This window comes from Drosophila teissieri, chromosome 3L, assembly GCF_016746235.2.
Source record: "Drosophila teissieri strain GT53w chromosome 3L, Prin_Dtei_1.1, whole genome shotgun sequence".
NCBI classification, from domain to species: domain Eukaryota; kingdom Metazoa; phylum Arthropoda; class Insecta; order Diptera; family Drosophilidae; genus Drosophila; species Drosophila teissieri.
In genome coordinates, this window is record NC_053031.1 from 7,406,694 (window position 1) to 7,422,510 (window position 15,817).

Here is a 15,817-nt window from a genome sequence, read left to right on the forward strand (position 1 = left end):
TCTTAAAAATCAAGTAAATCTCCATAAAAACTGGTAGCCCATTTGCAGAGTACCCAATATCATAGCAGACATAAAGTTGTTATGTTATCTTGGAAAATCCGTTGCTTACATCGCCTAAGCCACCATAATTATCGGACATTATTTAAAAAGTAGTTAGCAGCGGACCCATCTCCATCGATCTATCCGATGAGCCGCCTATTAGTTAGGCCCCACATCATCATCGTCCATCTAACAGTCATTGGTCTAATTCCCCGTTCTCTGACCACTATCTCTTCGATTCCAACCCACAGATACTGCCACAGTTCATATTCAACAGCCGAGATCCGATCGTGATGGGCGTGATGGTCGAGAACGGCATTGTCAAAGTGGGCACTCCAATCTGCGTGCCCAGCAAGGAGGTAAGTGCACTGAGAAAAATAATAAGATAATATTTTTATAAGATTTCAAACATCAATATATGTTATAGATCTTAAGTCTACCTATTTATTCTAAGATCTCTTCATCAGCTGGTTATGAATATTTAACATTATATATTAATGATAGTTAAGCCAACTTTCCAATTCCTTTTTTAATGTGCTGTGGTCACAATCTATTCGCTGGCAAATATTTAACTATTCTGCGAGCTTCGCTCCACAAAAGGTTCCATTCAATAGGCACGCATTTATTTAGGAGTGCTGCAGATCGGCGGTGTAGATCGCGATTGTTGGGGACGTGGGTTTTCTGGGTTTTCTGGGTTTTGTGGGTTCTTCTTCTATGCGCACAATGGTGGCACAATGAAAGTCCTTGTCTCTGGAATACTCGTATAGTGTGTGTGTTGTCTTGGGAATCGTGTCAAGTATCAAGTATATATGATAATAATAAGGAGGCACAGGGCTCGATGAGTTCTTGTTTGTTTGATTTGCTACCTCTGGTGGCGGGGCAGCTTTTCATTGTTGACACAGGTGGTGCGGTTTTATTTTCATTATATTCTCTCTGGATGTGGATGTGCGTGATGCAATTGTGTTGGGGAGCTGGGCAAATAGTTATTAGCTCATCGCCCGAACGAATTGCGTCGCAAAACGCTTTCTGAATTCCATCCGTAATAACAACCATCGGACTGGCGGGCCCTCAATTATTGTCCTTCCGTTGATAATGATACAAACTGGGTAACAAAAAAATAAAGAAGCAGGAACACGACGACGACACTCATTTCAATTTATGCGCAGACATGTCCTGTTTCCCGTTGCCAATGACCAAAGACCAGAGACAACAACTGTTTCCTTTCCACCTCTGTCGCTTTTTGTCGCTTCTGCGATCTTGTGCCAAAGGGTTTATGTCCTCTCTGCCCTGCTCCCTGCACCGCTCTTGACTTCTTGCCAGGAGAAGGAGCTGTAGCCGGAGCTGGAGTTGGAGCAGGGGTATTAGGAGCAGATGGAGGAGCAGGAGCAGGAGCTGGAGCAGGAGGCATTCATTGGCAATTATAACTTCCTCAATTATCCAAGAGAGCGCTGCTAAGCTGTGCGCTTCCCGTCATTCATCGTCATTCTTTTTAACGTGTTCCTTCTCTTTCTCCTTCGCTCTTATTGGCCACTTCTCACTTTTTGCCAGCTTTAATACTGATTTTTGTGAGGGAAATACCCTACGATCCGTACCGATAGATTATATTCGGCTTTGGAAACTGTATAGAGTTAGAAAAGATAACACAAAATCGAGCTTCTAGAGAAATACTTTACATACCTTAGCATACTTTTAGACACCTTTTAATTAAGTTCTAGATAGTAAGTAGAATATACGTACTTAACCTTCAGTAGCTCATCCAGCAAGTCCCCACAATCTGAGCTTATGTGCCATGGGCACGCACATGTGATCGTATGCTAACCCCTGCTCCAGACCCACATGTCCATGTCCATTCCCCCGACCTGATCCAATTCTACTTTAGATGTGCACTTCATTTCTGCCCAAGAATGCTGGGCCATCGCCGCATCGCCGCATCGTGGCTGTTTTGTCGCTTTTGCCTGCTTGCTTTTTTGCCTTTGCGATTTCCGTTGACTTGCAGCTGGGGGAGCTCTTCTGCGAAAGGGTTGGGGATCTCTCTCCACTTCTCGAGCTCTTTCAAGACCCCCTTCTCTTCTTTTTCCCTTCTTTTCCCCTCTCTCCCAGCGACAACTTCCTTTCGATGCTGCTGCGCATGCGTGCCGGCGACTGTTTCACTGCCAGATGGTCGCTTCTTAGGGCCTTGTCTTTGCCTGGCCGTTGATTACATTTATTAATTATATAATTAAATCTGTAATGGCAGGCCAGTCCGATCACTTGGTTTCTGGCCTTTGTTTCTCGGACCGCGTAATTGTTTCAAGCTGGCCAAAACATCCGTTCTCACACGAAAGCAACGACAGCGCCTCAAACCACTTCCACTTCCCGTTCGATGGGCTTGTCATTACATTTTGGCCCCAGGGGGTTAAACAGGTGACCAATGTCGGCTGACCGCCGGTGCTTCAACCCTTAACCCCTGAGAATGGGGGACTGCATGTGTCAAAGTGCGGTAACGGGATACGGGTTAATAAGGGTAAGGGATCAATGGATCAATGGACAGTCAGAGGGTTCACTGGTTTTGGGGTTAAGCAAGGAAGGTGATTGGAAGCAACCAAGTACGTTCTTTAGATTAATGTATAAAGAAATGAATTTTGTATACAAAAGAGCTAAGATCATGCCATTTGCCTGGGAAGTCCTCTTGATATTTAAAATGAACAATAAACACCTTAATTGCTAATCGAAAATTTCCACAGCTTTATAGTAAACACAGAAAACAAAAACCCATCGTCTGATCAGTCGTGTTTAGGGAAATGCTGATGATCTCAGTATTGTTTCCTCTCTGAAAACAACAACAAAATAACTTCCCCATCGAATTCAATTAAAAGTTCCCCTTTTCACCGATCATCAGTCCAATTGTTGATGATCATCCACCTTTTGGATACTTAGCCTTGAGGGTCACCGTGGCTAATTAAGCAGCGAACCGGCAATCTTCGCTGCTCTTTTTTTGTAATACTTTTTAAGTCTGCAGCCGTTGTTTATCCTCCGGTCTCATCAGATCCGCCTCGATCAGCCCCCGTGCTCGTACATCAAAGAGTTTCACTTTATCGAAGGCACAATCTAAGCCAAACACGCCCCACTCTCGCACATCCTCGTTCTCATCCGCGTCGTCGTCGTCTCCCACTGACATCACCATCATCCAACCGCCGATTGGAGGAGCGAGTGGATCACCAACACCAGCACCACCACCAACAGCACCATCACCATTGCCGATCATCTGCATCTACAACATCTACCGGGGAATACATTTATTTTGCCTCTTGCGCCTGACTGCCTGCCTGCACTTTAAAACCAAAGCCAAAACAGCAAACGGAAGTTGGAGGCGTTACCCACCGCCAAATCCAAATCCGTCAGTCACTTAACATATGGACGTTGCGATGTGAGTGTGTACGTGTCTACGAGCAATTTATACAGCGGGGTATCTAGCTAAGGCTAGAATTAGGCAGTCCTAATTCCATAAACGAAACTTTACTAATGTGAAAATAACTGACATCCTTAAGCTGCCTAATTTGAAGAGTTTTTTGACTTAAGAGGCTTATATAAAGGGTATTCTGAAGATCTATAAATTTCTAAGTTGTTTAAAAACCGACTGAAATGCATGAATCTCCACTGTGATTGACTGCAATCTGTTTGCCTCCTAAAGACGGTCTTTAAAGCCGGAGAGACAGACTGTGGCAGATCACTTGCAGATCGTCTTGCATATGTGGTATATAGATATTATTTTGCGGCCTGCTGTTGCCTTTGCTTTTGCCCAAACCGCAGAGAAACCAGAAATCTGGTGGCACAAAGAGTTTTCGGTTGCACCCGGTTGGTGGTGGTGGTGGCAAGTGAGATCGAATCGAAGACCGCCGATCCGGCGATCCGGCGATCGATATCTTTTAATATTTTCATTCATGCCCCAAGTGCCTGGCGGTTGTAGCGGAAATGAAAGCTCATTCGCTGCGCTGCTACTGCTGGTTTTTGTTAATTAAATGGCCCCGGGCTCTTGCAGTTTTTTTCGATTTATATATATGTATATACACGTATATTTATATAGTAGCAGTTTGCCTTGGTCGTCGCACCGATCGTCTCCTCCTCCTCCCCGATTTTGTTGATCTTGCCTAATTTATGGGCTGCGAGTTAAGTTTAAGTAGGTAAGGGTGTCTCCACTCCCCTGCGGCCCCTCTTTCCCCCTATTCCCCATTTTCGATTATTCTCGGACCTGATGGGCCATTTAAGTGCGAGATTTAAGTATTATTTTTTATTTCGCCGACTGCCTCAGTTGTTAAGCCTTCATGGCTTACGACTTCCGTTGTCGCCTCACTAAGAACCGAGTTGATCTACGCGGTTCTTTTTCTGTGAATGAATGAAAGACTCTTCGCTGAGTGAAAGAGTCTTATGAGCTTTGGCATTGTGAAAGATAATTTTGTAATGGGGGAAAAGTATAGATATTTCCTTAACAAATACCCTACGTTGTTTTATTAGTGGCAATTAAATGTAGATTTTTATAATACATGCTACAGATAATGGATTTCCATTTAATAACAAAATCTGCAATAACTTATCCATTTGTTATTCAATCCAATCTTCCTGTTCTGAAAATTGCTTATCTGTTCCTAGAGGTTAGATTAGTGCAACACGATGCAAAGAAATTCTGATTATTCAAAAGATTAGTCTATGGGTAACACATAATTTAACACCGAAAAATCTCTTAAGATCTGTTTACCCATCGCATTCGAGGACTCGTGAAGAGTATCTCACTGTTCAGATTACAAACGCTGATTATTTCCGGGCACGTCCTCTTGGTGCTCGGAACTGCGTCATCTTTCGCCATTTCGGGGTTGTTAAGAATTCGAATCGGTTTCTACGGATACTACGTGTGCGACAAAAGAACACTTTAGACAATGCAACAACAAGGGGCACACGAAGAACAAACACAATGATGGTAAGGATGAGGATGGCGATGAAGCGATAGAAACAGCGTTAAGAACCGGAACCAGTAATTAAATACAAAAGAAGTTGGGGTGGTTGTCCGTAAGTACTACACTATACGTACATATGTAGATGGAGAAAGAGCTGCGGAAGCGGATTGTCGGCGGTCCAAAGACAGCCAGCTGCAGTTTTTTCAGCTGGCCGAGGCAGAACGGAAGTAGAACGGAAGTGAATGCTTCCGCACGTAGGAACCAAATAATTGGCTCTACTCAGAAAAATATCTGCTTGTTATATTATAATACTCCATTTGATAAAACTCCAAAAAAGATAAACCTTAGCCAAAACCTTAGTTTTTAGCCATATCAAAGATTAATGGTACTTACAAATACTGTAGGGTTCAAGAAGGTTCCCTTAAAATTATAGTAAATAGATAAATCATTTCTGCAAGTGTAAGCCCACAACTTTATGAATGAACTGTCATTCCAAGCGGCGAAAGAGAGATAGCAAACGGAGCGTAGTACTCATGGCATAAGTGTGCTGAGGCAGCCAGCTGTTCGAAGTCCGGAGTCAGGGGTCGGGGGTCAGGAGAATCTTGGAGCGGGGGGAATCGGAAGTGCAGGATCCGAATAGGAAGTGCCAGCAAATAGCGAACAGTAGGAAGCAACCCCCGAGATAAGGCAGGTGTGCCTCCTGAACTGAACGTGCCGAAAAGCGGGAAAACGGAAATACTCGTTATGAATGAAATGGGCATGCTGTGAATGGGCCAACACATCACCTACTAAATACACTCGTATCTTATTATGATAAGCGCGCAGCGTCGGAGATTTCGTAATAGAACAGTTGGAAGACATGTGGGCGCACTCTGGCATGCCGAATGTGCTTGTATCTATCGGATACGGCCGCAATAAAAGCTTTTAATATAAAATAGAGCAAACAGACCATAACAAATAGTGGCAGCAACAACACAATGCGCGCTCGCAACTTGTGAATGAAACCTACAAACACGAGTTTATACAGCAAAAGTATCTCTATTGCGCTCACCATTGTAAATTGTAAATATCGTTTGGTTGGATTACGTGATTTATAGTACGTGTGTTACTGACTACCGGGTTTTATAAATTTATTTTATAACTTCTAAAGCGAGGTAAAGTCCTTGGTACCTCGTGATGATGTTAAATCAAAGGAGCTTACTATCTGAACACAGATTTAATCTACCAGTGATCCAAAAATAACTCATTAAGCTAAGCATTCTGCACTAAACACTGAGTGCCTTTATCCACGTATGAGTGTGTATCTACGTGCTTCTACGTCTCTATTGGTTTGTTTGTCTGTGTCTCGCTTTCGTTTCATTCATAAAAATGCTTATTTCCTGTTGTTGCCTTGACTATTGCCTAGGCCATTTGCTGATGAGGGGTGTTGGTGGGCGGTGGGTGGTGCGGGCAGCTTTAGGTTTCGACGACCATAAAACCCACACACACACCCAGGCATTTGTACACACGATAAGATAGTAAAATCCGCTTAGATACGCGCTTTTTTGCCTCTGCTTCATGTATCTGCATCTACACGGAACATCTAATAGCTGTACATTAAATATAGATAACTGGATAAATAGAGATATATATTCTCATGATCATAATCTAGGAAATGCAGAGGAACCATAATTATCTTAAATATTTTATTATTTTTAATATATTTTACAATAAATTGAAGATAAATATGCATATGCATACATGTACACAAAACATCAACTTGCTAAAAAAAAAAGTAAAATCACTTGATTATTTCTCTCTCTGTACGATTGCTTTATATATTTATTTTACTATGAAAATAAACAGGCAGCGCAACAGCAACAATGGCTGCTATTACAAATGGCAATTGCAATAAAAGCAGACCGACCAGCAACAACAAAAGAAATTAGCGTAATTAGCAAATTACTCGCCGCTCTCTGTATTTCTTTGGTTTTTTTTTAATTTTTTTTTTGTATATTTTGTTGTATCTTTTGCCTTTGTTTTTGCGGCTTGGAAATTGACGTCGTCGTTGCTGTTTTCTGTTGGTTTTATTTCGCTTTTGCTCGGTCAGTTGGTCGCCTTCGTCACATTTCAGTTTTTCTTGGCCGGAAATGCTGAATTTGCACAAAAACCGACGGAAAACTGGCATAAAAACGTTCTTATTCTCAGCTGCTTCTTCCCCCCTTTTCAACCAATTTACACGCGCACCCAAAATAAATATACTTAATTGACGTTTGTTTAATCGCTTAATGTTTTCGGGCTGCAGCCCATAAAATTCATAAAAAAAAGGGGAAAATATTATAAACAGCGGACGTATCACCTACGCAAAAATATTTCGACTAAGTGGAACAATAAACCGGGATGACAATTTGGCTAGCAAGTTTGCCATGTGACTGAAAGTTGTGTGTTTAGTTATCGCAATGCTGCGACACTGTTTGAGATAGCTCATTATCTTGGGCCAGTCATCATCAGACTACAAGATACATTTTACGAGAAATTGTCTGAGAGATAAAACGGTTGAATATGTTTGGGCGTAGTATAGGTCAGGATGAAGATATCGTCAAAGTTTTCTTATTAGAAATAGAACGCTCCTCTAACGATTCAATTGAAGAAAAATACTCTTTAGAACCCGGGGTAAATGTATTATTTGTTTGCACAACTTCAAGCAGATGGTGAAATAGCAAACTTCCGCGCACTCCACTTTCGTTGGCAATCGCGACCATCTACTTGAAACTTATTTTATTTGGCCAGGGAAAAACCGTCAAGGAAATAATATTTTATGGCCGCCTTGTGAGACGCCAGAACCTTGGAGGCTCCTAGGCCAACAATCATAAAAAAGAAACCTAATAATAGTTATTAACTCAGGCATTGAACTTGATACGATTTTGGCTGATAGCTCACCTGCCGCCTAGCCAAAAACTCGCATTCACTTCCTCCCGAACAGAGGTCAATTGCATTTTTGGCTTTCTTATCACTTTTTTGTTATTTTCATATATTCTTTGTTCGATTCTTATCGATGTTCAATCAAGAGAGGTTCCATAATCACATTCGCTTCAGTTTGATTCACGTGGACGCATAATTGATTGTTTTGCACTCGGACTAATATGCATAATATGCATATGGACTGGGGACCAGGATACTTGGAACCACTTCATTGACACGGCTGATTAATGGCCATATGCCGAGCGGCTGGCGGGTATCTATCAAGTATTTCCGATGTCCGATAACACGACGTTGGCCCAAACAAATTAAACAATAATCAATGGGCCTTAATTTTCGCTTTTCGAGTGGCGCAAACTACGAATTTAATAACAACTCTGTCCGCTAATCATTTCTAATCAGTGGAGCTTGCTGCCGCTCTTTAACACCTTGGCAACAGCACACAGACACCCACCTGGGATTTACTTGACTTTTGATGGCAATGAAGATGACGATGGCGATGGCGATGACGATGACGGTTGCCCGATGATGAGGTTGCCCACCAACTTCCTGTGAGTGAAAGATTTTCTTTTTGGCCTCCTACGAGCCGCGAGTGTTGATTGTAGGCGTTGCTGCACTGCAGCAATGGAGATGAAGATGGAAATGGAGATGGAGACGGAGATGGAGATTCGAGATGCTAATGAGCATGACTAGACTTCTGCTCCATGGGGTCTGTCTTGGCTCATTTGGTAGGTGTTGTTGGCATTGTTATTGCCGTTGAAAGCCATGTCGCTTTGGCGTTGCATGACTCGGGATGAGCTCAGGTCCAACCAACTGGCAGTTTTGGGTAGCTGGGTGGAAAGGTTGTGGAGCGCTAGGGTTGGATAATACCAGAAAGTTTAAAAATATGTATAAATATAAATATAGTTATTATTTTTCAATTGTCTACCTTTGAACCTTGTGTAACTTGTTCTGCAACATAAAAGTCATACCATATATACTTCCATCTACTTTCTCATACTGCAGCCCTGCTGCCGCACACCCACTCGTCGCATTCCCCCTCTCTAGTAATTCAGCTTCCAAGATCTCCTCAGGTTGTTTGCCAGCTGCCATCTGCTCCACCTCCTCCTCTTTCGCCTCCTCCTTCCGAAAGTTGTGGGCAGCTAGATGAGTGGGGTTATCTGGTGGTCCGCGGACGGATGGATCGTGATCATGTTCATAGCGATCACGGCGATGATGACTATATAAATGCTTCCTCAAATCGAGGGGGCTTGCGGCCCGAACTCGAATCAGCGACAAGTTCTTCGTTCTCCCTCGAAAAACATGACGTAGGCAAGTTTGCGGCGCACCAGACTTCTCGATCCATTTGAAAAGCGTAGATCGGCAGCCCCGAGGGGCTGAAGATTTGGTTGAGGAGAATCCCTGAATCCAAGACCGGCAGCCAAGATTGAAAGAATTGATGTGGCTACCGTTTTCAATGTTGTGTTTTTCGAGGCCACTCGAAGTTGCAGCTGCGCAGACTCAAAGGCCCTGAAAGATATGTTTTCGAGTCCCCCGCGCGACGGATGTTGCGAATTTTCGTCTTTGACACATATAATATGTGTGCATATACAAATATATATACATATATATTATGCGGTATATATATGGGGTAATTCTCTCTACGGTCAACTAATTTAGTGTTTCCTGCTGACAACAGCATAAACAAGCTGCAAAGAAATCAGAGAATTGTGTCACTAAAATGTTTGCGCTGCCCAAAAAAAAAAAAACAACAAAATGATTAAAGATAGCACACAATCTATGTGTTTGTCCCTCTTCTGGTCGCTGCTCTCCATCAAACATTTTACAAAAAGCCAAATGGTTTTTGAATCTCGTTTTTTGTTCGCTTTCGATTTGTTGTTTTCGTTCATTCATACAAGCAGCGCTTTTTTTTTCGAAAATAGACGACATCCGGTCTGCACGAAATATATAAATCATATTTTTAGATAAACGCCGATACACTCACACACACAGCCAAACGATCTGCCAGCCAGAAAAAGTTGTACAAAAAATATACAAAATCGAACAGGGAAAAAAAAGCGAAATGTAAAATGTTGTTTTCGTAGTCAACTTGTTTGGGTTTTTCGGCGACACGAGACGGCCGCGTCGTCATCGAATTTTTTCTTAATGCCCAATAAAGAATTCGTTTTCTTTGGTATCGAACGCAGATCACACTTCTTCGGTTGTTCTATATTGAGCTTAAAGTTGGAAGTAAATTGAATCTAATTATTGTTTGATACGCCTGGTAATCTTGTTTTCTTAAAAATTTCCACTTGATAACTTCATATAAAAAGAAAGAATTCTTATCTTACTTATTTAAACTTTAAGTGTTTTAATTAACATTATACCAAAGTCAAAATACGCACCAATGAAATTCTCCCAAAAGAACTTTAAATCTAAACCGATTTATCTCCTTCCAAGTCGGTTTTCCTTTCTTTTTTTGCCACTTGCATCAACAGGCCCATCAATTTCTCCTCTCATCATTTGGTAGCAATTTGGTATGGGCCTGTGTTGTTTTTTCGCCATATTCCTCCGCAGCATATATGTATATGTATGTGTATATATAGCATATCTATCATAAATATCCCCCACTGGGATGATTTCGTTGCTCTCATAAAAGACGAAAATTGCCGGCTCGCTCCGCAGAAGCGCAATGTTGAAAGAAAAAATTGTGTGGAAATGGAAATAAATTAACACATTTAATGAAAATTTCGAAGAGAGCGCGAAAACGCGAAGACGCCGCAACGGAAGACGTGGAACGGGGCGTATGAGTAATCAACGACAGGAAATGGTGACAAATGCCGCTGCCCCCGCAGCTCGCCCCTCGCCCTTCTTTCTCCTTCTAGGGGGTGTGTAAATGTGCTATGTAGCTATTTGCACCGATAGCAACAGGCCAACACAACAACAACAACAAGAACAGCAAAAGGAAAAAAAAGAATTTCAATAATTTATTTGGTTTGAATGAAATACGAACGAGGGCAGCGACGTCGACGCCATTGGGGCGCCCACAGGAAACGCGACGTTGGCAACAGTTTCCTGTTTTGTTTTTGTCGAGTGCAAACGGGTTACGACAACAAACATGTTACAATTTGGTTCAATGACTTTGTTAGGCCATCGAGATAGGCGCCCATGCACAGCGAGAAAAGCTGTGGCCCGCAAGGGACTCATATTAGATTTAGTTCAAGCTGGGAATGTGAAAATATTTGACATAAACTCTTCAATCATATTCATGATTCATAATTTTAGTTTTATGTGTACCTTCAAGTTTTCTTCTTTTTTATATAGGAATGTAGCAGAGATACGCGTTGCAGTGTACTGTGTACCCACCCACAAGTTTATCAGTGGAATTGAGGAAGTGGTCACCGCATATGAAACTTGCGCCAGATGCGCTGATAAGACCCACCCATCCACCACCACCACCACCCATTTAATTCCCCACCCACACGGCCTATTCTACTTTTTTGGCAAACCTTTTATTTAGCGCTTAACGTGGAGTTATTTTACGGCTCTGGCATACTAAACGAGCTGGTGAAACTTATCAGCGATTCAGTCGGCGGCACGCGGAAGTCTCACCCCATAAAAGTTCACTTTGGCCATTTGATTTTTTTTTCTAATTTGCCGCAATATTACACATACGCCCCATGGCTCCGTCAGCCACGTATGCAAAAAAACACTTTCACAATTTCACTGACAAACACTTCTCTTCTCTTTGTTTTCTGTGCTTGCAGTTCGTGGACATTGGAATCGTGACTTCCATCGAATCGAATCACAAGCAAATCGAATTCGCGCGCAAGGGTCAAGAGATTTGCGTCAAAATCGATCCGATACCCGGTGAATCGCCCAAGATGTTTGGTCGCCACTTCGAGGCCGAGGATATGCTGATCAGCAAGGTAAGTCCAGCTATCGATTTTCAAGTACCCACCACTTGAGGTTACTCAGAACAATGGGCGGCACAATAAATTCATTAGAATTCGGGAGCGGAAGAAACAACTTAGAACTCGAGTGCATTTGTGTCGGGAAGTGAGGGACTGCACAATCATCGCTTTGGTGGGCATGTGTTTATGAATGGATTAGATATCTGAAGTGGTGCATTTATACTTACTTTTTATTCGATTTTTTATACCCGGTGCAAATTGAGTGCGTTTAAACCACACATTTGTAATAAAGTCTGTCGCAGAAGCAAACCTTTTATATTAATTAGATAGTTTGAACTACGCGTAGATGGCTAGAATAATATTGCATTTCAGGCAATTAATTTCGCGTAGCTTTAGGACTTGCATTATCAATTCGCTGCAATTGAATGCCGGATGCCATTATTCAGTGTGATTTCGAGTGCCAATCACTTGGGCTCAACAGCAGCGGCAATCGAGCAATCGCAACGGGGAAGTGCCCAAGTTGTCAATTGCACCTGGATTGGGTGTGATGGTTCGATGGCCAGGTGCAGACCCACTCCGCCTTCAGACCTTCAGAACTTCAGACCTTCAGAGAACCTTACCTTGGTCACTGCCACTTTGGCCAGCTGGGGCTTATCAAATTACATGGCCAAGTTGTGTGTTAAGTGTTAAGTGGCTACAACAGCAACGAACGCCTCGGATCGATGACTTAACTGGCTTAAGTGGCGTTGAGAGGTCTTTGCAACTTCCTTTCGTTCAATCATTTAATTAACAATTACTTACCAGCTCTGACGTCAAGCGCCCTTGATGAGTGGGAGTGGGTGGTGCCAGAAGGTGGCTGGCTGAAAACCAAAATCGATAGCTAACTTAATTTTCGATTCACTTTTGTCCCTTATCAGCGGGTGACATCGGTGACGTCAAAACGCCAGGCGGCGCTAATTGCCCATTTTAGTTGGCAGCGCGCTTTATTCAATTAATGCTGCGTAAAAACAAGAAGTTGAATAGATGTATTTTTAGGCCTACAAATTGAATGAATATAGTTTGCACTGCCAAAAATCTTGTTTGGCCCTCGATTTAATATCACGTACGCATAGAATCTCAATTAAATTTCATTGATAGGCATTAATGTAAGTAACGCAAGCAAAGGCCAAAATTGTTGAGACTCCCATTTCCAATTAAATCTAATTAGGCCATCACATTATGATTTTATCGTTCATCTTATGGGCTCTTCGCAGTGCAGGCAGGCAGGCTCCACCATCAAAAGCTATTAGGTTGTATGCCACCACCCCGAATTGACAGACACCCCGACTATTTATAGACCTCAATGGCGTGGCAAGAACCTGGGAGCCATGAAGGGGTATTATGTCATGGCTGACCTGATGATACGTACTTATGCATGCAGTACATACATATAGCCGCCATATAGCCATATAGCTATATAGCTATATAGCGCTGTATTTGACCCGAGTTGCCGGCTGACGTCACGTTTTACCTTCCACGGTAGTGCACTTGCATAGTTCACTGACCTCCGGAGCGGAGCATCGTCACCAGCGAGTTAACCCAGTTTCCTCGGATGTCGACCCAGTTTGTGTAGTGTGTGTGTGCGTTTTTGCAGCGGGTTCGGTTTTCGCCGTTTGCGGTGTTTTATGTTTTTTTTTGGCTTTAATTTGTGCACTCGCCGTTTATCAGCTATGACGCATTCGGCGACCCAAAATGGAGCAGCGAGCGGAGAACCCAGCCCAGAACCTCGTAGACCCCCCCTTAAAATTGCAAAATTGGAGCTGAGGTCAACCGTACACGACTTTGGTTTCGGCCTTGCGGGCTCAGTCAGAAACTTGAACAAGGTCTTTGTGAAAGCTAAAAATAGCTGCAATTAGTCGATATTTGGCTAAGAGTAAATCTAAATGGGGATTCAGTGGAAACTAATGGGGGTGCAGTTCCTGTAAATGGTAAATCCGAGAAGGATTTTGTTCTGAAGCTTTATCCGATGGCAGAACTCACAGAGCTATTAAACGGAATCAGCAAGTCAAATAAACTTTAATTTAGGCGGCTCATAGATAAGCAATCAATGTATACTTAAATTCAGGCTCGCTTTTTAACGACTGTATCCAGCGATATCCTTCAACTCTGGAAGTGCGGACAAAAGAGTCGCCCATTCTGCCATTTAATATGCATGGCCATAAATGGGGACTCCTTGAGCGGCTTTATGCCCCTTATCGTTTAGAGAAATCTTTTCTACATAAATACATATATATACGGCTCCAATAATCAAAGCCATTGATCGAGCCTAATTAATATGCGATGCGCCAAAAATAAACAAAAACAAAAAAAAAGAAGAGAAATGGAAATGAAAATGAAAATAATAATTAAGCGGGGGAACATGGCAGACAAAGGATAGAGTGTGTTGTCTTTATCAAGGGCGTGCTGTAATCAGACATTTTGGGGGGCCTGAAAGTGGAACTATTCAGACTGCTCGCCATAAACGCGAGGCATTAAAAAACGCATTAAAAAGGCGCCATAAAAATTGGCGACACTAAAATAGCTTCGATAAAGCGTTGCCGGGGCATAAACTCAAGCTGAATCGGATACGAAAAAGATGGAAAAAAGTATTGTTCAAAATGATTTTAATTGTTATGCGCCATATGTCGGGGTATGTGCGGAGATCGTGGAGCTCGTGGAGCTGGTGGAGAACTGGAGGAGCACTGGAGACCCCGAACTGGAGACACGTGCCGTCCCGTTGCTTGATTGATGGAGCAGCCGCCGCCCAGTCCGCATCTCGAATCTCCCTTTGGAGTTATGACAATTGGCACGTTCCAATTATACATATTCGCTGAATTCACAATGCCAATGATTTATGTGTAGCGCAGCGTGTTATTAATATGCATTTATAGACACACACGGGCGAAAATATTGCCATTTCACATCAGGGTTTGTCATTTCGAAACCTAATGGACTTTTAATTAATCAATATTCACAAGTTTTTCATGGGATTCATTTTGTTTCAAACTTTCGTTGCAGATCTCCCGGCAGAGCATCGATGCCTGCAAGGACTACTTCCGCGACGACCTGATCAAGGCGGATTGGGCGCTGATGGTGGAGCTGAAGAAGCTCTTCGAGATCCTATAAGCGATCCTTTCGCTTGCCAAAATTGCAAACGTACAACAGACGAGAGATTTTCGCTGAAAGGACGAAGAAGCTTATCAAACTACAGACTGTGCGCTTGTGGTGAATCCTCTATAATCCCGATAAAGAGGATCCTTTCTCTTAAGCTTAGTTTCATTTTTATGGTTTACAGCCGTCGTAGCCGTCGTCGCAGTTGTCGCTTAAAGAACTCTGTTATAATGGTTTTAAATCAAATTTTTGTAAAACGCATTTTGCGAACATCCATTTTGCCTGCGATTTTTGTTAGAGCCAACTTAGAAATAAATGCAAAAATGTTGTACAACGGAAAACTTCAGGAATTGTATGGGAAGAGTCAACTATGCAGGCTGCGTTAACTGTGTCACCGGTGACGTCACGCCAAAGGATATTGACCCACTTGGCATGCGCAGAGGTCCTTTTTTCCCATTCATAGCCAGTTGGCCGATGCTGCTGCCGCCGCTGTGTCATTGAACGCGACAAGGATGCCGATGAATGGGGGAGATGCTGCTGCTGCTGCTGCAACTGCAGCCAAAAAACTGGGTCATCCGCCGAGGAGGTTCATTCACCCAACAGCCGCTGGAAGGACAATTGTGTCGCACTGCTTTCGCCTCGGCTGCTGCACCAAAGTGTGAGGCAAGTTACGAGCCGCAGTTTTGTGAATGACGCAAATGCTGCTGCTGCCTGCACCAAAGTATCCTTCAAACGGTCTGTTGTACTGCCCTCAATGGGCTCAAGTGGCCCAAGTTCCAAGTGTGTGCGGCAGGATGTGCGTCCATGCCCATGCCCATGCCCATCGTCATCGTCATTCGTCCTCGAGGTAATGTTCTGTCAAGTGCCAGC

General features: G+C 42.9%; 1 protein-coding gene across 1 annotated transcript in view; it reads left to right on the forward strand.

The window, feature by feature from the left end:
* The window catches only part of LOC122617019 (eukaryotic translation initiation factor 5B), a 33,447-nt gene extending 18,159 nt beyond the window's left edge, over nucleotides 1–15,288 (forward strand). Inside the window, exons 8-10 of the mRNA XM_043792658.1 lie at nucleotides 291–398; nucleotides 11,672–11,833; nucleotides 14,855–15,288. Coding sequence (XP_043648593.1) covers nucleotides 291–398; nucleotides 11,672–11,833; nucleotides 14,855–14,962 — 378 coding nt within the window. The 3' untranslated portion in view covers nucleotides 14,963–15,288. The remainder of the gene's footprint in view (nucleotides 1–290; nucleotides 399–11,671; nucleotides 11,834–14,854) is intronic.
* The last annotated feature ends 529 nt before the right edge of the window (nucleotides 15,289–15,817 follow it).